The 20,980-nt window shown below is 41.9% G+C and overlaps 1 protein-coding gene across 4 annotated transcripts in view; it reads left to right on the plus strand.

The window, feature by feature from the left end:
- Window positions 1-11,250: 11,250 nt before the first annotated feature.
- The window catches only part of LOC145488068 (uncharacterized), a 136,217-nt gene continuing 126,487 nt past the window's right edge, over window positions 11,251-20,980 (plus strand). For 3 of the 4 annotated variants that reach the window (XR_014049475.1, XM_081466845.1, XM_081466843.1), the window contains exons 1-4: window positions 11,252-11,884; window positions 12,715-12,805; window positions 13,855-13,976; window positions 14,409-20,550. Coding sequence is in view for 3 of the 4 variants with exons in the window: in XM_081466845.1 (XP_081322971.1) it covers window positions 12,733-12,805; window positions 13,855-13,976; window positions 14,409-20,550 (6,337 nt within the window). In the remaining variant the exon portion in view is untranslated. Of the gene's footprint in view, window positions 11,885-12,714; window positions 12,806-13,854; window positions 13,977-14,408; window positions 20,551-20,980 lie in introns of all 4 variants that reach the window. The other variant, XM_081466844.1, reaches the window with a different exon arrangement.

The raw sequence follows: 20,980 nt of genomic DNA on the forward strand, positions 1-20,980 counted from the left end.
TCAGATTTCTCGACCAATCAGAATGAATCAGTAATCGAATACTCGTGTTATGCGCAAAGAACTCTGGGATCGTTAGGGAGCAAACATTGCAGAAATATCCCAGGGGCGGGGACGGGGGTGAGAATTCGAGAACAATTGGGTCGGGGTTTGCGGCCCGCTTCCCAAAACCCTTACCTTATCTATGACACAAAATCGGCGATTCCCCTATTTATGACCTGATCAATACCTGTTTTAGACCTGCCTTATACTTAGTTTCCTCGTTTAGACCGATGTTAAAGGCATTGTGAAGCGCTTTTGTTGATCGGTCTTATCAATAATGATGAAAAACTAGCTTCTTCTAAAAATAATGCCCGCTTCAAGACTAAAGTGTAAAAACCAGATCCTGTTAATGATCAAAATGGCTAAAATCGATACTCTGTTTATAAACTCCCTTCCTCGCGTGAGGTTTATTGCGAAATTTATGAGGAGAATATTAAAAAAATTCAAAGCACGCCTGATCTCGAGAAGCTACCCAGAGCAAATGGTAGAAACGACCCTCTAAGAATTTAAATAAAAAGGCAGAAAAGAATCTCTAAAACAGAAATCGAGAATGCACAATAAACTTCTACCTTTCTCACGCAATTTTAACCGTCATTACCAAAATTTGAAAAGCATTATTTCGGACAAATAGCATTTTTAAATACAAATACTCCGAGATATACTCAAGGAGCCACCCTTGATCTGTTATAGAAAAGGAAAATCTATTACGCGATGTACATTTCACAATAAACCTCACGAAAGCAGCGGAGTTTATCGGTAGATTTTATCACATATTTCATCAGTTATTCAAACAAAAACTAACATATTCCACATATCAACATTGCCTAAAACCGTTTGCGATAAAACGACGGCGAAAATGCGTCGATCTCTCTCCAAAATAGTTTTCTGTACCTCGAAACAATTTTTCGCTAAACATGTCCTTCTATCAACTTAAAATATCTGCCCCCTGACGATCCAGGGTTCTTTGCGCAAACACGGCTATCCAAGTAGCATGCGAGGAAACGCGAGCGAACGTGAGCGAGCCACGCGAACGCAAAACAAAAAAACAAAAACAAAAAAACAAAAAACAAAACAACAGGCAAAAACGCAAAACGCTCGGTTCACTCTGACTCTACCTAGGAGCTATTGAATCCCAAATTAGGATAATTGGTTTAAAATTCCTTCTCTTTTGTGAACTATTTTCATTCTGACGGCATCAATTTTTCGAAATTTTTTTAATACAGAAAAATTTGATGGACCAAAACTTTTATGTAATACATCAGACAAGAGAAAACGTGTTTTATCAGGCGGTGTTGGTCGCGCGCGGTTCACCAAATCTCCAATCACTGAGTAGAGAGTTTAAAAAAAAAACAACGGCGGTTACGAATTTCGTGCTGTTTGCAAAAGGAGAAACGAAATAAGCGAGATTTAAAATCAAACGCGTGTGCAATGATTTCGAGTGAAATCGTAATTATGATTTTGATAAAAAAAAAAAATGCACGACACGAAGTTCAATTGCCCTTAAATCAGGAGCCATAATATTCATTCCCAGCGCGAGATTGAAGTCTTGTTTTCGACCCTGAAAAACCCACCTTTTCCGTTAGCTCAGAGCATAAAACTACATATAAGCGCCCTGGTTCGTATTCCCTGCCTTATTCCCTGCCATCGCTGTGAAAAATACGCAAAAGAATCTCTCAACTCTCACCATTTGATCACACAACGTGACAACATCCACGCGAGAGCCCCCGACACGTGCGTGAATCCGCGCGGATATATGACGTCAGGATGGCGCAATTTGTTCTAAAAATAGAAAAAATTGTCCCATATCATAGGTACGCGCGAATCCCGAGACTTACGGTCTCCGTCCCCGATTATGGCTCCTGTCTTAAATTTATTACATCCATTTTGAAATCGGACAATTTAATCGCTTAAATAGTCCCTTGATTTCGGTCAGTTCTTACATTTTATTGATCCAGGGGTTGGTTTGGTTTTTTACTTCTCATTTTGTATGCAAGGCACAGAAAAAAAACATACGATTCAGAAGACAAAAAAAAAAAAGTGTGATTAATTCGGGAATAAATTCAGCTGCTGAGAGCTAATCAGATTGCAAGGATCACCAGTGATTTCAAAATGGATGTAAGAATGAACGGATATGCAAAACCATTACGGTTGACGCCAGTTTAATTTGGGCGCGCGAGAGCTTTGTTCTAGCGGCGAAGATTCTAACGAAATTCCGAGAATCGTGAATTCTGGTGTAATTGTATCTCTGCCGCACTGCGCTTATCTAAAGGCTGATTTTTCCCTTGCGACTCTGACATCAGCGAAAACATAACGGCAAGCGATCTCTCTTCCAAGCTTTGTGGTCGGCTTCGTCCACAAGAGATCTGACTTAAGTGCAAGGGCATGGATCAAAAACATCCTTGCGCTTTTGTTTCTCAGTGTTTGTGCGAACTCTTGCTAAGCAAAGTGTGTACGTTTTTTCCCTCTTTGCGCGTGCCTGTAACCGTGTCCCTGTGCGCTTAAGCGTGCGAGCGCGTAATTGTGCTTACTTAATTTGTTAATTACATAATGTAATTGTTCCAATTAATTAGCGCCATTGTGACGTCATTTGCTTGACCCTTGACTTTTGACACTTTCTCCCCTTTATAACTTTCGATCTTTGAACGAAAAAATTCCGATCTCTTTCCATTAAATTTGGAACCGTTGAAGTGTCAAAGAAAAATTGTACATTTTTTCGGAATTCCCAGACCGAATGAAGGCTGTCTCAACGTCGATCCTGAGTTTTTCAGAAGCAATATCTTTCGGTAAAAATTTTGATTGGAAGCAAAAACTAGTCGATTCAAATTTGAACAAAGAAATATAGCTTTCTCTTACCTCCTTCCCAGATGTTTCTTTGGAAGGGACTTCTGGTTCTTGCTTTGATACATTCATCTTATTGAATTTTGAGTTTCAAAAACGCGAATTGAACGACTTTACGAGAGCGGCGAAAAACACGTCTGAACTCGATCAGTAGTTGCGCGAAATGACCAATTGCTAATGAGCGCGTCTAATTTATACGTCACAATTCGAACATCAATTAGATCCCAATTAGCGCTCGAAGTAAACAAAACAATTAAAAACAATTAACTCACGTGAAATGATAGCATAAGGCTGGCAAGTTTCTCTTAGTTGCTTTTATTAGGAACGGGTTTTTGTTAAATGTACTCAGGAAACTTTGATTTTGTAGTCATTCTTAATGCTTCCGCTTTTTGTTTCAGTCTTTTAGCTTTTCATTTAGTGACTTGAAAAGTAGTTATTAATGTTTTTCAAGAATCGGTTTGGTCTGTTGATCAAGCGAAGTTTGGCACGGTAGCACGTGATCTAATTGGATAAGTTGTTTACTTCGAGCGTCAAATCACGTGACTGCAAAAAGTTGTCAAAAAAACAACAACAATCAAATTAAGTTTAAATGATGATTCAAACAAAGGATAATTGAAGGTAATCAACATGGAAAAAAATACAACTGAGTCAAGAGAATTTAAGAGAAAAATAAATAAATCATCAATTTTTAGAAAAAAATTTACAATTATAAACAGGAAACCCGAACCTACACAAACTTTAAATTATTCGGCAGAGTCCGCTATTTCATACCTTTGCCAAAACCTGATATAAAGCACTGAATTGTTAATTCTTACATACGTAACCAGTAAAGCGGTTTTCGCTTAAGTGTCGAATGTAATTTGCATTCACTTTGAATGTTTAGTTTCCACACTGAGCAATTGGCTAAAAAAACCAGCGCTACTTTGCCATCTGATCTGAAGTTAGTCCAGTCCCTGAAATCCCCGTTATTCGCGCTTCATAGGGGTTTGAACTCAGGCGGAAAATGCAGTGTACATGCTCGTACAACCGGCATTTTTTTCCCTCTAAATCGGGAGAAAAACATATATGGTAAAACTTTGTAACGCACACGCGCGCGTTATGTCATTAGGGAGTTTACGAAATCACGACTGCCACGCCGAGGACAAAGTCGATTAAAACTATCGCAAAACTAAATGAGGAACACAGCGATAAATTTGAAATAAAAATCTAAAAAATTAGCTCTCGTGGTTCACGTTCTCGAGAAAACGCAAAATTTGGTCATTTCACGTTGTTGTCTTGCGGAGGAAGGCAAAGAAATGTACGTACCAGGAATTGTAACGCACGTGCACAGCCATTGAGCTGCTCATTAATTCTTTTGTTCAGTGACGTTCCCGTTGCCGTTGCTGTCGTGGTTTTGTAAACGCCCTAATAATCACAAACGGGAACAACAGAAGAACCTTCATGACGCTCATCCCACCACTTGTTTTCTCAGAACTAGCGGCTATTCACGGTAATCGTTAGCTGGTATCTCCGACTGTGTAACTCATGATGTAAAACTTGTTATTTTGTACTTACTAACTAACTCGCTAGAGTTCAAATTACTCCCTCAAATGACGAATATTTTAAGCGAGAACTACGCCAGCTGCAGTAAGCAGTTGAAAGTAAATTTATTTGTTTTCATTTAGTACGTGTGTGGTAAGGGTTAATTTCTGAATACGGTTTCAGACCAATCCGGTGTTGCGGGTCTTAGTGCATGCACATTAAAAGTCGATTTGGACGTTTGAATTCGTTATTGAACGAGCAAATCCTAGCGCGCGAGACAACACTACACTCTGATTGGCCGACACTGAACATGCGCGGGGTTTATTTTTACGACACTCAATTGGAGGCTGCTCTGACCGATTCATTGGATATTCCATTCACAGATCTTTTTTCTGCTCGGTTTGGGTGTCTCTATAAACCCTAGGGCTATCTCGAATTGAGTTACGGGACCAGAATGGCGTTGTTTTATAAAGGTATCTGGCGAGTTGAAAAGTAGTTATTAATGTTTTCTGAGAATCATTTTGGTCTGTTGATCAAGCGAAGTTTGGCATGGTACCACGTGATCTAATTGGAAAAGTTGTTTACTTCAAGCGTCAACTCACGTGATTGCAAAAATTTGTAGAAAAAAAAAAACAACAATCAAATTAAGTTTAAATGATGATTCAAACAAAGGATAATTGAAGCAAATCAACATGGAAAAAAGTACAACTGAATCTAGAGAATTTAAGAGAAAAATAAATAAATTATCGATTTTTAGAAAAAATTTACAACTATAAACAGGAAATCCGAAGCTACACAAACTTAACATTTATTCCACAGTGTCCGCTGTTTCATACTTTTGTCAAAACCTGATTTAAAACACTGAAATTGTTAATTCTTACATACGTAAAGTGGTTTTCACCTAAGTGTCGAAAGTAATTTGCATTTACTTTGAATTTGCATTTCCACACTGAGCCAGTGGCTACAACAAAACAAAACAAAACAAAAAAACGTGCGCTACTTTGCCATCTGATCTGAATCAAATCCAGTCCCTAAAATCTTCCTTCCCCGCGCTTCATAGGGGTTTGAACCCAGGCGGAAAATGCATGTATTCACATGCCCGAAACGACGGCATTTTCTCCCTCTAAATCAGGGGATAGAACATATATGGTACAACTTTGTAACGCACGCACGCGCGTGCGTTATCGCATTAGGGAGGTTACAAAACCACGACGGCCACGCAGAGCACAACGTCGATTAAAAAATGAATTTATATTTTACCTACAAATCTCGCGATACTCAAAGTTATTTACTTTGTTTATCACTGTCAAAACTATCGCAAAACTAAATCCGGAACACAACGATAAATTTGAAATCAAAATTAAAAAAATATGCCGTCGTGGTGCACGTTCTCCAAACAACGCAGAAAAATTTGTTCATTTCACGTGGTTGTCTTGCAGAGGATGGCAAAGAAATGTACCAAGAATTATAACGCACGTGCACAGCCATTGAGCTCCTCATTAATTCTTTTGTTCAGTAACGTTCCCGTTGCCGTTGCCGTTGCCGTCGAGGTTTTGTAAACCCCCTAATAATCACAAACAGGAATAAGAGAACCGCCTTCATAAAGCTTAACCTACCATTTGTTTCCTCAAAACTAGCGGCCATAATCCGGCCTCAAGAGTCCTCATGGGCCCGATGAGGATAAGTGAGCGAGTGAACGGCCATAACGGTAATCGTTCGGCCGGTATCTCCGATCGAGTAACTCATAATGAAAAATTTACTAGTCAAATCACTCGCTCAAATGACGAATGGTGCGGGAACTACGCCATCTATAGTAAGCAGTTGATAGTAAATTTATTTGTTTTCGGTTAGTCGTGCGTGGTTAAATTTTTAGAAGTGTTTCAGTCCATTTCGGCGTTCTTGGCCTTAGTACATGCACACTGAAAATAGGTTTACACGCAATTTGCGACAATCTTTCTCTCATTTCAGTCGTGTACTTGGTTGCGTAGTTGAACGAGTTGAACTCTTTGTTGAACGTGCAATTGAAATTCTAGCGCGCGCGTCAACGCCACTCTGATTGGCCTGCATTGAACATGCCCGATTTTGAATTTACACACTAAATTGAAGGCTGCTCTGACCGATTCATTTTCAACTCGCTAGATACCTTCATTAAACAACGCCATTCTGGTCCCGTAACTCAATTCGAAATAGCCCTAGGGTTTATAGAGACATCCAAACCGAGCAGAAAAAAGATCTGTGAATGAAATATCCAATGAATCGGTCAGAGCAGCCTCCAATTGAGTGTCGTAAAAATAAACCCCGCGCATGTTCAATGCGGACAAATCAGAGTGTAGTGTTGTCTCGCGCGCTAGGATTTGCTTGTTCAATAACGAATTCAAACGTCCAAGACTTTTAATGCGCAAGCATCAAGACCCCCAACACCGAATTGGTCTGAAACCGTATTCAAAAATTAACCCTTACCACACACGACTAAATGAAAACAAATAAATTTACTTTCAACTGCTTACTGCAGATGGCGTAGTTCTCGCTTAAAATATTCGTCATTTGAGGGAGTAATTTGAACTCTAGCGAGTTAGTTAGTAAGTACAAAATAACAAGTTTTACATCATGAGTTACACAGTCGGAGATACCAGCTAACGATTACCGTGAATAGCCGCTAGTTCTGAGAAAACAAGTGGTGGGATGAGCGTCATGAAGGTTCTTCTGTTGTTCCTGTTTGTGATTATTAGGGCGTTTACAAAACCACGACAGCAACGGCAACGGGAACGTCACTGAACAAAAGAATTAATGAGCAGCTCAATGGCTGTGCACGTGCGTTACAATTCCTGGTACGTACATTTCTTTGCCTTCCTCCGCAAGACAACAACATGAAACGACCAAATTTTGCGTTTTCTCGAGAACGTGAACCACGAGAGCTAAGTTTTCAGATTTTTATTTCAAATTTATCGCTGTGTTCCTCATTTAGTTTTGCGATAGTTTTAATCGACGTTGTCCTCGGCCGTCATGGTTTTGTAAACTCCTTAATGCGATAACGCGCGCGCGTGCGTTACAAAGTTTTACCATATATGCTTTTCTCCCGATTTAGAGGGAAAAAATGCCGGCTGTACGAGCATGTACACTGCATTTTCCGCCTGAGTTCAAACCCCTATGAAGCGCGGATAACGGGGATTTCAGGGACTGGACTAACTTCAGATCAGATGGCAAAGTAGCGCTGGTTTTTTTAGCCAATTGCTCAGTGTGGAAACTAAACATTCAAAGTGAATGCAAATTACATTCGACACTTAAGCGAAAACCGCTTTACTGGTTACGTATGTAAGAATTAACAATTCAGTGCTTTATATCAGGTTTTGGCAAAGGTATGAAATAGCGGACTCTGCCGAATAATTTAAAGTTTGTGTAGGTTCGGGTTTCCTGTTTATAATTGTAAATTTTTTTCTAAAAATTGATGATTTATTTATTTTTCTCTTAAATTCTCTTGACTCAGTTGTATTTTTTTCCATGTTGATTACCTTCAATTATCCTTTGTTTGAATCATCATTTAAACTTAATTTGATTGTTGTTGTTTTTTTGACAACTTTTTGCAGTCACGTGATTTGACGCTCGAAGTAAACAACTTATCCAATTAGATCACGTGCTACCGTGCCAAACTTCGCTTGATCAACAGACCAAACCGATTCTTGAAAAACATTAATAACTACTTTTCAAGTCACTAAATGAAAAGCTAAAAGACTGAAACAAAAAGCGGAAGCATTAAGAATGACTACAAAATCAAAGTTTCCTGAGTACATTTAACAAAAACCCGTTCCTAATAAAAGTAACTAAGAGAAACTTGCCAGCCTTATGCTATCATTTCACGTGAGTTAATTGTTTTTAATTGTTTTGTTTACTTCGAGCGCTAATTGGATCTAATTGATGTTCGAATTGTGACGTATAAATTAGACGCGCTCATTAGCAATTGGTCATTTCGCGCAACTACTGATCGAGTTCAGACGTGTTTTTCGCCGCTCTCGTAAAGTCGTTCAATTCGCGTTTTTGAAACTCAAAATTCAATAAGATGAATGTATCAAAGCAAGAACCAGAAGTCCCTTCCAAAGAAACATCTGAGAAGGAGGTAAGAGAAAATTATATTCTTTGTTCAAATTTGCATCGACGAGTTTTGGCTTCGAATCAAAATTTGCAGCGAAAGATATTTCTTCTGAAAAACTCAGGATCGACGTTGAGACAGCCTTCATTCGGCCTGGCAAATCCGAAAAGCTGTACGATATTTTTTGACACCTCAAAAGTTCCAAATTTAATGGAATGAGATCGGAATTTTTTCGTTCAAAGCTGGAAAGATTATAAAGGGGAGAAAGTGTGAAGAGTCAAGGGTCAAACAAATGACGTAACAATGGCGCTAATTAATTGGAACAATTACATTATGTAATTAACAAATTAAGTAAGCACAATTACGCGCTCGCACGCTTAAGCGCGCAGGGACACAGTTACAGGCACGAGCAAAGAGGGAAAAATCGTACACACTTTGCTTAGCAAGAGTTCGCACAAACACTGAGAAACAAAAGCGCAAGGATGTTTTTGATCCATGGCCTTGCACTTAAGTCAGATTCCTTGTGGAGGAAGCAGACCATAAAGCTTTGAAGCGAGATTACTTGGCGTGATGTTTGCGCTGCACAGTTACGCGCTCGCAAGCTTACGCCAGCAGAGACACAGTTACAGGCACGCGCAAAGAGGGAAAAAACGTACACACTTTGCTTGGCAAGAGTTCGCACAAACACTGAGAAACAAAAGCGCAAGGATGTTTTTGATCCGTGGCTTTGCAGTTGAGTCAGATCCCTTGTGGATGAAGCGGACCACAAAGCTTGGAAGAGAGATTAATTGCCGTTATGTTCTAACTGATGCCAGAGTCGCAAGAAAAAAAAAAATACAATTACATTATGTAATGACCAAATTAAGTGAGCACAATTACGCGCTCGCACGTTTACGCGCGCAGAGACACAGTTACAGGCATGCACAAAGAGGGAAAAAACATACACACTTTGCTTAGCAAGAGTTCGCACAAACACTGAGAAACAAAAGTGCAAGGATGTTTTTGATCCGTGCCCTTGCACTTAAGTCAGATCTCTTGGGGACGAAGCCAACCACAAAGCCTGGAAGAGAGATTATTTGCCGTTATGTTTTCGCTGATGTCACAGTCGCAAAGGAAAAAAAAAAACCGTCCTTAGATAAGCGCACTGCGGCAGAGATACAATCACGCCAGAATTCACGATTTTCGGAATTTCGTCAGAAGCTTCGCCTACAGAACAAAGCTGTCGAGCGCCATAATTAAACTGACGTTAACCGTCATGGTTTTGGATATCCGTTCATTATTACATCCATTTTGAAATCGCTGGTGATCCTTGCAATGTGATTAGCTCTCAGCAGTTCAATTTGTTCACCAATCACACCATTTTTATATTTTTTATCCGTGCTTTGGATACAAAATGAGACAGAAAAACGATCTCCAGTCCCCCCTTCTTCTTCTTTTTTTTTTTTTTAACAAACCTACATCTGGATCAATAAAATATAAGAACTGACCGAAATCAAGGGACTTTTAGGGTGATGAAATTGTCCGATTTCAAAATGGATGTAATAAATTAAAGTAACAATTAAACTTCGTGTCGTGCATTTTTTCTTTTGTCTAAAGTCATAATTACGATTTCACTCGAAATCGCGTTGCACACTCGTTTGATTTTAAATCTCGCGCATTTTGCTTCTCCTTTTCCAAAGACCACGTAATTCGCGCGCGCCGTTTTTTGTAACTCTCTACTCAGTGATTGGAGATTTGGTGAACCGCACGAGACCAACGTCGCCTGGTAAAACACGGTTTCTCTTGTCTGATGTATTACATAAAAGTTTTGGTCCAATGAATTTTTGTATTTTTGAAAAAGCTCAAAAAATTGATGCCGTCAAAATAAAAATAGTTCAGAAAATAGAAGGAATTTTAAACCAATTCTCGTAATTTGCGATCCAGTAGCTCCTAGGCAAAGTCAGAGTAAGCCGAGGTTTTGCGTTTTTGCGTGTTTTGTTTGTTTGTTTGTTTGTTTGTTTGTTTTTTTTGCGTTCGCGTGGCTCGCTCACTTTCGCTCGCGTTTCCTCGAGTACAACTTGGATCCTCGTGTTTGCACAAAGAACTCTGGGATCGTCAGGGGCAAATATTACAAGTTGGTAGAAGGAAATGTTTAGCGAAAAGTTGTTTCGAGGTACAAAAAACGATTTTGGAGAGTGATCCACGATTTTTTGCCGTCGTTTTATCGCACATGGATCTGGGCAATGTTGATAAGTGGAATATGTAATTATACTGCAAAACAGTCGTATTTTCTGCGAACGCGAGCGACGGTCAATAATCGAACGAAAGGTCTAAAAGTGTAAAAACGGCGAGGGAGAACGTGTGACGCTTGCGCGCTTCACACGCGAGGATCGCGCTTACGGCCCTTCGCACCTTCCGAAAACGTCCGAAAGCGACTGTTTTGCAGTCTAATATGTTTGAATAACCATGAAATATGTGATAAAATCTACCGATAAACTCCGTTGCTTTCGTGAGGTTTATTGTGAAATGTACATCGCGCAATGGGTTTTCCTTTTCTACAACAGATCAAGGGTGGCTATTTGAGTATATCTCGGAATATTTGTATTTAAAAATGCCATTTGTCCGAGATTATGCTTTTCAAATTTTTCAAAACGGTTAAAATTGCGTGAAAAAGGGAGGAAGTTTATTGTGGATTTCTGTTTTAGAGCTTATTTTCTTCCATGATATTTAATTTCTAAGAGAGTCTTTTCTACCATTTTCTCGAGTAGCCTCTCAAGATCAGACGTGTTTTGAAATTTTCAATATTCTTTTCATAAATTTCACAATAAACCTCACGCGAGCAAAGGAGTTTATCGGTAAATTTTATCACGTTACATATTTCACGGTTATTCAAACAAAAACTGACATTTTCTATGTAGCAACATTGCCTGAATACATTTGCGATAAAGCAACGGCGAAAAATCATTGGTCTCTTCCCAAAACCGATTTTTTGGAGTCGAAACAACTTTTCGCTCTACATTTCTGCAATGTTTGCCTACTGACGATCTCAGAGTTCTTTGCGCATAACTCGGCAACTCATTCATTTCTGATTGGTCGAGAAATTTGAACAGTAAGGCGCGGCTGCTAAGCGAGGTAAACATGGCGGATAGTTTGTGAAGTTTTCGGATATTTAGTCATCGCTGATTTTCCAAACACTGAGAATTAGGGAAATGACTAGCAAGGCTTTTGGACCAAATTCATTTTTAAAGTTATGGTTTAACTTCTCAAGGCATTTTAAGCAGTGGTTTGATAGAGTGCCCGACAACTTGCGTCAGATCAGATGGCGCGCGGGAGAACCGAGGTGCTCTGTAACAGTCTGGATCTCTTGACGATAGGTTCATATAAGCTTAAATTGCTCATGAATTTACCAACGATCACAAAAAGGTATCTGATGAGTTTTTTTTTTTCTCATTTTGCGGTCTTAATTGAAGTGTAAACTAACCTGCCTGCAATAGCTAGATGATTATCGCACTAACTTGAGAACCTGAGTGATATACGGACTAACCGGAGAACTGTATATAGGCCTTCATGGATAGGGGCTAAAAGTACTCACGAGTGACTATGAGTGAGATTACATCGAAAAAATTATTAATTATTGCAATAATTAATGAAAGTCCGTGACCTTTCATTAATAATTGAAAGGCCGCGGGCCTTTCAGTATGCCCGTGCCCTTTCATTAATTATTGCAATCGTAATTTCAAATTGCCCTTACCCTACACCTATCTGATTTTCAAATCACTCACCTGATTACTCCTAGAACTGTATTCCACTCGGTCAAATTACTATGATAATGAAATAGTTTAAGCTGAAATCGTTTGCCGAAATACATCTGATTCAGTAATAACAGGTAGAAAATTGGGACATTTTTCTTTTTATCCACATTCTGGATAAGGATGGCAAGTTTTTGCAGCTGGGGCTCAGATTTTTTCCCATTTGATTATTCCACCTTGGTATTTTTGGTAACGTAAAAAGTGTCAACAAAATATTAAGGGGCTGGATTTCTTCCATCTTTAGGGGATACAGTACAATGTACATGTATCTTCAGGTTTTCCATTGTCACTATTTTGTAATGCCTTTCACTTTAGAATCAAATGTACATAAAAGTTATGCTTGCTGATGTAGGTAGCTTATACTATTAATAACAATATCAAGACATGATTAGACAAGTGTGATAGTTCTTCCATCAACATTCTTTGCAATTATCTCTGCTACAGGTCTCCAGTCAGGAGAAAATGTTGGAGAGTAAGGTGCCTCAAGGCATCAAGGGCTCGCTTGGCTTATCATCCATCAGCATGGATATAAGAGGTATTTTCTTGAATGTATAACTGAAACCATCAGGCCACCCATAAAATTTTTTTTTTGCCTATTTTCTTCCCTGTCATGAAAATGGGTTGGTTGGTCAGGCCAAAATACAAATTAAATTATTATTTAAAACAAAAAACCAAGAAAAAGAAAATTGACTGAGGGGGCCTGAGTCAGTTACACAGCGCTGTTTAAAATTATAATTTTTTTTTTTTTGCATTGGTGATTTTTTGCAATCGTGATTTCAAATTGGCCTTGTGCTTTGTGCTCGTCCGATTTTGAAATTTCTCACCCGATTACTTCCTGAATTGTACTTCACTCGGCCCAATTATTATTACAAATGAGATAAAAGGGTCCAAAAATTAAACATCTTTAAAATAAAATGTCCCAAATTGTAATGTCAAAATTTTTTTGCAAGTAATGTACATGGCATGCAGTATATATCTACCTTGCATGTATCTTACTTAGCATTTTTTTCAGTGCTATATTACTGTTTATTGTATCTATATGAGTGCTTTTCTGGAAATTGCACCACCCGTAAAATTCATATGAAGCTTCATCCGGGACCTGAGTGGCATATTTTCCATATGGATTCTTACAATGTATTATAATCCATCAAATGTTTTTACCTACACGTGATTGTTCAAAAATATGCTTGGATATTTGTCCTTGGACATTATCTGTTTCTCAAAGCTCACAGTTTTCCACAAGCTACGCTCTGGGAAAACTGTTCTCTTCTTGGAACAGTTAATGTCTGCAGACAATTATCCAAGCATATTTTTGCATCAAATAGAGACTTTTGTTTATAATGTGTCCTTATTACTTAGTACCAGATGACATTCCTGCTTTTCACGGTTGCTTGTGCAAGTGATCAGCTTGCTTAAATATAGTAAAAAGATAATTTACCACTCAAAAACTGATTGATGAATGAATTCTCTCAGAAATGATTTGATGTACTGCAACGTGGCCAGTAAGGAGAATTTGTGTGTTGATGATTGTTATATAATAATTTACTTAGTTTACACCAAATTGCATTATCTATTTTGTAACAGATGCACGCCAAATCCTCCTCCAAACTATGGAAATCCTGGCTGAGCCAGACAATCCAGCGCGTGATCTGCTGGCATCAGCACTTAAAGTGCTTGACAAGGCTCAACATACCATCAACGAAGAGGTGAAAACATAAAATGTCTTTCCTTTTTTATTAAAATAATACAAGGCTCAATTATCTGAATAGCGAGATAGCATTGAGGGATAAATAGCATATTAAGCGCTTGGTATAATTTTGTTTTGTACTATTTCCCTGAGCTTTGATTGAAACCAAATTAGAAATAAACTGATGTTTCAAAACACACCTGTTGCATTAATTCTATGTTGGTATTTCCTCTCTGACAGTAATGAACCTTGCTGTTTTCTGCTTAAGCAATCGTTCCCTATTTCTCGCCCTTGTAGAGGTTTTTATCATAGAGACAGCATTTTCCAATCAAGTGTTGTACCACCTAAACCATAGTATTCACTCCAGGCAGTCACAAAGGACACAAAATACAGCTGTACTAATACTAATATTAATTTGAACTTACATGCAATCTATGCCTGTTAAAAAAAGGTTTCCTCAGTGGCTGTGCAAGAGCGAAGTGATGCTGTGGAATGTGAAGGTGTGGTCACCGAGTCTCCATGTGATGCTGTGGCTACACAGGAAACACCTAATGTTGAAAACGTTCTGGTCACTAACTCTCCATGTGATGCTGTGGCTACACAGCAAACACCTCATGTTGAAGACGTTGTGGTCACTGAGTCTCTATGTGATGCTCTGGCTACACCCGAAATACCTACCGTTGATGAGGGTGTGGTCACTGAGTCTCCATCGGATGTCGTTATGTCACCTAATGTTGAAGACTGTTTGGTCACTGAGTCTCCATGTGATCTGATGGCTACACAGGAAACACTTAACATTGAAGACGTGGTCACTGAGTCTCCATGCGATATCATGATGTCACCTGACGTTGAGGACCGAGTGGTCACTAAGTCTCTAAGTCATGTCGTGGCTACACAGGAAACACCTGACGTTGAAAACGTGGTCACTGAGTCTTCATGCGATATCGTGATGTCACCTAACATTCAACACCGTGTGGTCACCAAGTCTCTATGTGATGCTATGGCTACACAGGAAACACCCAACGTTGAAGATGTTGTGTTCACCGAGTCTCTATGTGATGCTGTGACTACACAGGAAACACCCAACGCTGAAGACGCTGTGTTCACTCAGTCTCGTTGTGATGCCGTGGCTACACAGGAAACACCCATTGTTGAAGACTTTGAGGTCACTGAGTCTCTATGTGATGCTGTGGCTACACACGCAACACCCAACGTTGAAGACGGTGTGCTCAGCGATTCTCTGTCTGATGCTGTGGCTGCAGAGGAAACAGCCAACGTTGAAGACGGTGTGGTCACCGAGTCTTTATGTGATGCTATGGCTGCTCAGGAAAGACCCAACGTTGAAGACTTTATGGTCACTGAGTCTCTATGTGATGCTGTGGCTACACAGCCAACACCCAACGTTGAAGACGGTGTGGTCAGCGATTCTCTGTCTGATGCTGTGGCTGCAGAGGAAACAGCCAACGTTGAAGACGGTGTCGTCACCGAGTCTTTATGTGATGCTATGGCTGCTCAGGAAACACCCAAGGTTGAAGACGGTGTGGTCACCGAGTCTCTATGTGATGCCATGGCTACACAGGAAACACCCAACGTTGAAGACAGTGTCGACAGCAAGTCTCTATGTGCTGCACTGGCTGCACAGGAAACACCCAATACTGAACATGGTGTGGTCACCGAGTCTCTATGTGATGCTGTGGCTACACAGGAACCACCCAACGTTGAAGACGTTCTGTTCACTCAGTCTCAATGTGATGTTGTGGCTACACAAGAAACACCCAACGTTGAAGACTTTATGGTCACTGAGTCTCTATGTGATGCTGTGGCTACACAGGCAACACCCAACGTTGAAGACGGTGTCCTCAGCGATTCTCTGTCTGATGCTGTGGCTGCAGAGGAAACACCCAACATTGATGACGGTGTCGTCACCGAGTCTTTATGTGATGCTATGGCTGCTCAGGAAACACCCAACGTTGAAGACGGTGTGGTCACCGAGTCTCTATGTGATGCCATGGCTACACAGGAAACACCCAACGTTGAAGACAGTGTGGTCAGCAAGTCTCTATGTGATGCACTGGCTGCACAGGAAACACCCAATATTGAACATGGTGTGGTCACCGAGTCTCTATGTGATGCTGTGGCTACACAGGAACCACCCAACGTTGAAGACGTTCTGTTCACTCAGTCTCAATGTGATGCTGTGGCTACACAGGAAACACCCAACGTTGAAGACGGTGTGGTCCCTGAGTCTCTACGTGAAGCCGTGGCTACACAGGAAACACCCAACGTTGAAGACGGTGTGGTCACTGACTCTCTATGTGATGCCATGGCTGCACAGGAAACACCCAACGTTGAAGACTTGGTGGTCACTGAGTCTCTATGTGATGCTGTGGTTACACAGGGAACACCCACCATTGAAGACGGTGTCGTCACCGAGACTCTATGTGATCCTGTGGCTACACAGGAAACAACCTATGTCAAAGACGGTGTGGCCACCGAGTCTCTATGTGTTGCTCTGGCTATACAGGAAACACCCAATGTCGAAGACGGTGCCGTCACCAAGTCTCTATGTGATGCTGTGGCTACACAGGAAACACCCAACGTTGAAGATGTTGTGGTCACTGACTCTCTATGTGATGCTGCGGCTACACAGGAAACACCCAACGTTGAAGACGGTATGGTCAGCGAGTTTCTCTGTAATGCTCTGGCTGCACAGGAAACACCCTACGTTGAAGACTTTGTGGTCACTGAGTCTCTATGTAATCCTGTGGCCAGACAAGAAACACCCAACGTTGAAGACGGTGTGGTCAGCGAGTTTCTCTGTAATGCTCTGGCTGCACAGGAAACACCCTACGTTGAAGACGGTGTGGTCACCAAGTCTCTATGTGATGACATGGCTACACAGGAAACACCCAACATTGAAGACGTTGTGTTCACTGAGTCTTTATATGATGCTGTGGCTACACAGGAAACACCCAACGTTGAAGACTTTGTGGTCACTGAGTCTCTATGTAATCCTGTGGCCAGACAAGAAACACCCAACGTTGAAGATGGTGTGGTCAGTGAGTCTCTATGTGATGCCGTGGCTACACAGAAAACACCCAACATTGACGACTTAGTGGTCAGTGAGTCTCTATGTGATGCTGTGGCTACACAGGAAACACACGACGTTGAAGACGTTCTGGTCACCGAGACTCAATGTGATGCTGTCGCTTCACAGGAAACACCTTACGAGGAAGATGGTATGGCCACTGAGTCTCTCTGTGATGCTGTGGCTATAAAGGAAACACCCAACGTTGAAGACGGTGTGGTCAGGGATTCTCTATGTAATGCTGTGGCTACACAGGAAACACCTTACGTCGAAGACGGTGTGGTTACCGAGTCTCTATATGATGCTGTGACTACACAAGAAATACCCAACATTGCAGACGGTGTGGTCACCGAGTCTCTATGTGATGCTGTAGCTACACAGGAAACACCCAACATTGAAGACCATGTGGTGAGAGAGTCTCTATGTGATGCTGTGGCTGCAGAGGAAACACCCAACATTGAAGACGGTGTGGTCACCGATTCTTTCTGTGATGCTGTGGCTACACAGGAAACACCCAACGCTGAAGACGCTGTGTTCACTCAGTCTGGTTGTGATGCCGTGGCTACACAGGAAACACCCATTGTTGAAGACTTTGAGGTCACTGAGTCTCTATGTGATACTCTGGCTACACAGGCAACACCCAACGTTGAAGACGGTGTGCTCAGCGGTTCTCTGTCTGATGCTGTGGCTGCAGAGGAAAGAGCCAATGTTGAAGACGGTGTGGTCACCGAGTCTCTATGTTATGCCATGGCTACACCGGAAACACCCAAAGTTGAACACAGTGTGGTCAGCAACTCTCTATGTGATGCTGTGGCTGAACAGGAAACACCCAATGTTGAAGACGTTGTGTTCACTCAGTCTCTATCTGATGCTGTGGCTACACAGGAAACACCTAACGTTGAAGACGTTGTGTTCACTCAGTCTCTATGTGATGCTGTGGCTACACAGGAAACACCCAACGTTGAAGACGGTGTGGTCCCTGAGTCTCTATGTGATACCATTGCTACACAGGAAACACCCAACTTTGAAGACGGTGTGGTCACTGAGTCTCTATGTGATGCCATGGCTGCACAGGAAACACCCAACGTTGAAGACTTAGTGGTCACTGAGTCTCTAGGTGATGCTCTGGCTACACAGGGAACACCCACCGTTGAAGACGGTGTCGTCACCGAGACTCTATGTGATCCTGTGGCTACACAGGAAACACCCTATGTCGAAGACGGTGTGGCCACCGAGTCTCTATGTAATGCTGTGGGTATACAGGAAACACCCAACGTTGAAGACGGTGCGGTCACCAAGTCTCTCTGTGATGCTGTGGCTACACAGGAAACACCCAACGTTGAAGATGTTGTGGTCACTGAGTCTCTATGTGATGCTATGGCTACACAGCAAACACCCAACGTTGAGGACTTAGTGGTCATTGAGTCTCTATGTGATGCTGTGCCTATACAGGAAACACCCAACATTGAAGACGTTGTGGTCACCGAGACTCTATGTGATGCTGTCGCTTCACAGGAAACACCCTACGTCGAAGATGGTATGGCCACTGAGTCTCTATGTGATGCTGTGGCTATACCGGAAACACCCTACGTCAAAGACGGTGTGGTTACCGAGTCTGTATATGATGCTGTAGCTATACAAGAAATACCCAACATTGCAGACGGTGTGGTCACTGAGTCTCTATGTGATGCTGTAGCTACACAGGAAACACCCAACGTTGAAGACGGTGTGGTCAGCGAGTCTCTATGTGAGGCTGTGGCTACACAGGAAAGACCCAACGTTGAAAACGCTGTGTTTACCGAGTCTCTACATGATGCTGTGGCTACACAGCAAACACCCATTGTTGAAGACTTTGTGGTCACTGAGTCTCTTTGTGATTCTGTGGCTACACAGGAAACACCTAACATTGAAGACGGTGTGGTCACTGAGTCTCTATGTGATGCCCTAACTGCACACGAAACACCTGACGTTGAAGACGGTGTGGTCAGCGATTCTCTGTGTGATGCTGTGGCTGCACAGGAAACACCCAACGTTGAAGACGGTGAGGTCACTGAGTTTCTATGTGATGCTGTGCCTACCCAGGAAACACCCGACGTTGAAGACAGTGTGGTCACGGATTCTTTATATGATGCTGTGGCTACACAGGAAACACCCAACGTTGAAGACGGTGAGGTCACCGAGTCTCTATGTGATGCTGTGGCTGCACAGGAATCACCCGACAATGGAGACGGTGTGGTCAAGGAGTCTCAATGTGATGCTGTGGTTACACAGGAAACACCAAACGTTGAAGACTTTGTGGTCACTGAGTCTCTATGTGATGTTGTTGCTACACAGGAAACACGCAACGTTGAAGACGATGTGGTCAGTGATTCTCTATGTGATGGTTTGACTACACAGGAAGCACCCTACGTCGAAGACGGTGTGGTCAATGAGTCTCTATGTGATGAAGTGGCTACACAGGAAACACCCAACGTTGAAGACGGTGTCGTTACTGAGTCTCTATGTGATTCCGTGGCTACACAGGAAACACCCAAGGTTGAAGACGGTGTGGTCACTGAGTCTCTATGTGATGCTGTGGCTACGCAGGAAACAGCCAACGTTGAAGACTGTGTGGTCACCGAGTCTGTATGTGATGCTTTGGCTACACAGGAAACACCCAACGTTGAAGACGGTGTCGTTACTGAGTCTCCATGTGATGCCGTGGCTGCACAGGAAACATCCAACGTTGAAGACGGTGTGTTCAGCGAGTCTCTATGTGATGCTGTGGCTACGCAGGAAACATCCAACGTTGAAGACGATGTGTTCAGCGAGTCTCTATGTGATGCTGTGGCTACACAGGAAACACCCAACGTTGAAGACGGTGTGGATACCGAGTCCCTATGTGATGCTGTGGCTACACAGGAAACAGCCAACGTTGAAGACGGTGTGGTTACCGAGACTCTAGGTGATAGTGTGGCTACACAGGAAACAGCCAACGTTGAAGACGGTGTGGTCACTGAGTCTCCATGTGATGCTTTGGCTACACAGGAAACACCCAACGTTGAAGACGGTGTCGTTACTGAGTCCCTATGTGATGCTGTGGCTACGCAGGAAACACCCAAAGTTGAAGACGGTGTGGTTACCGAGACTCTAGGTGATACTGTGGCTACACAGGAAACAGCCAACGTTGAAGACGGTGTGGTCACTGAGTCTCCATGTGATGCTGTGGCTACACAGGAAACAGCCAACGTTGAAGACGGTGTGGTCACCGACTCTCTATGTGATGCTGTGGCTACACAGGAAACAGCCAACGGAGAAGACGTTGTGGTCGCTGAGTCTCCATGTGATGCTGTGATTGAAGGAAGTGAGATCAGTTCGTCCACAGGCAATGTCAGTGTGGCCTCAGAACCTTCAGAGGGAGTGTTTGAGGATGATATTAATTTTCCTTTTGACAAGGTTTCGTCGCTGGCTGCAGATGAGCCTGCCGAATGCCTTCCTCAAGATGGAACAACTAACATTAATGCAGGTGAGATCAGTGCACCCGTCAATGATGTCAGTGCAGCGTCAGCTGCCATTGATGAGATGGTGATCTTTGCTCTCCGTCTGATCAATGTTTGCTTTTAGTCTGATTTCAGTGAAACCTTAGAACTGTTTATGGGATGTTCATGAACGCGCTAAAGCCTTCGTTTCAGGAAACGCAACTTACATTTATGAGCTTGAGATCACTAGATCTTCAAATGATGACTACGAAACCTCAAAACTGTCTGTGGCAGTTGGAGAGACCTCTTACGATAACAAATTTCGTATTAGCGTCGGAGGACCCTTCACTCCATTGACCTCGTGGCAACAGGATAAGCTTTTAACATGAACGAGAGTGAGACCAGTACATCATCAGAGTCTTTGCGTCCTGCCAGTTGGGATTTTCAACTTTGGCATGTTTAACTTGAATGATTGGT

Source organism: Orbicella franksi, chromosome 5 (assembly GCF_964199315.1).
Source record: "Orbicella franksi chromosome 5, jaOrbFran1.1, whole genome shotgun sequence".
NCBI classification, from domain to species: Eukaryota; Metazoa; Cnidaria; class Anthozoa; order Scleractinia; family Merulinidae; genus Orbicella; species Orbicella franksi.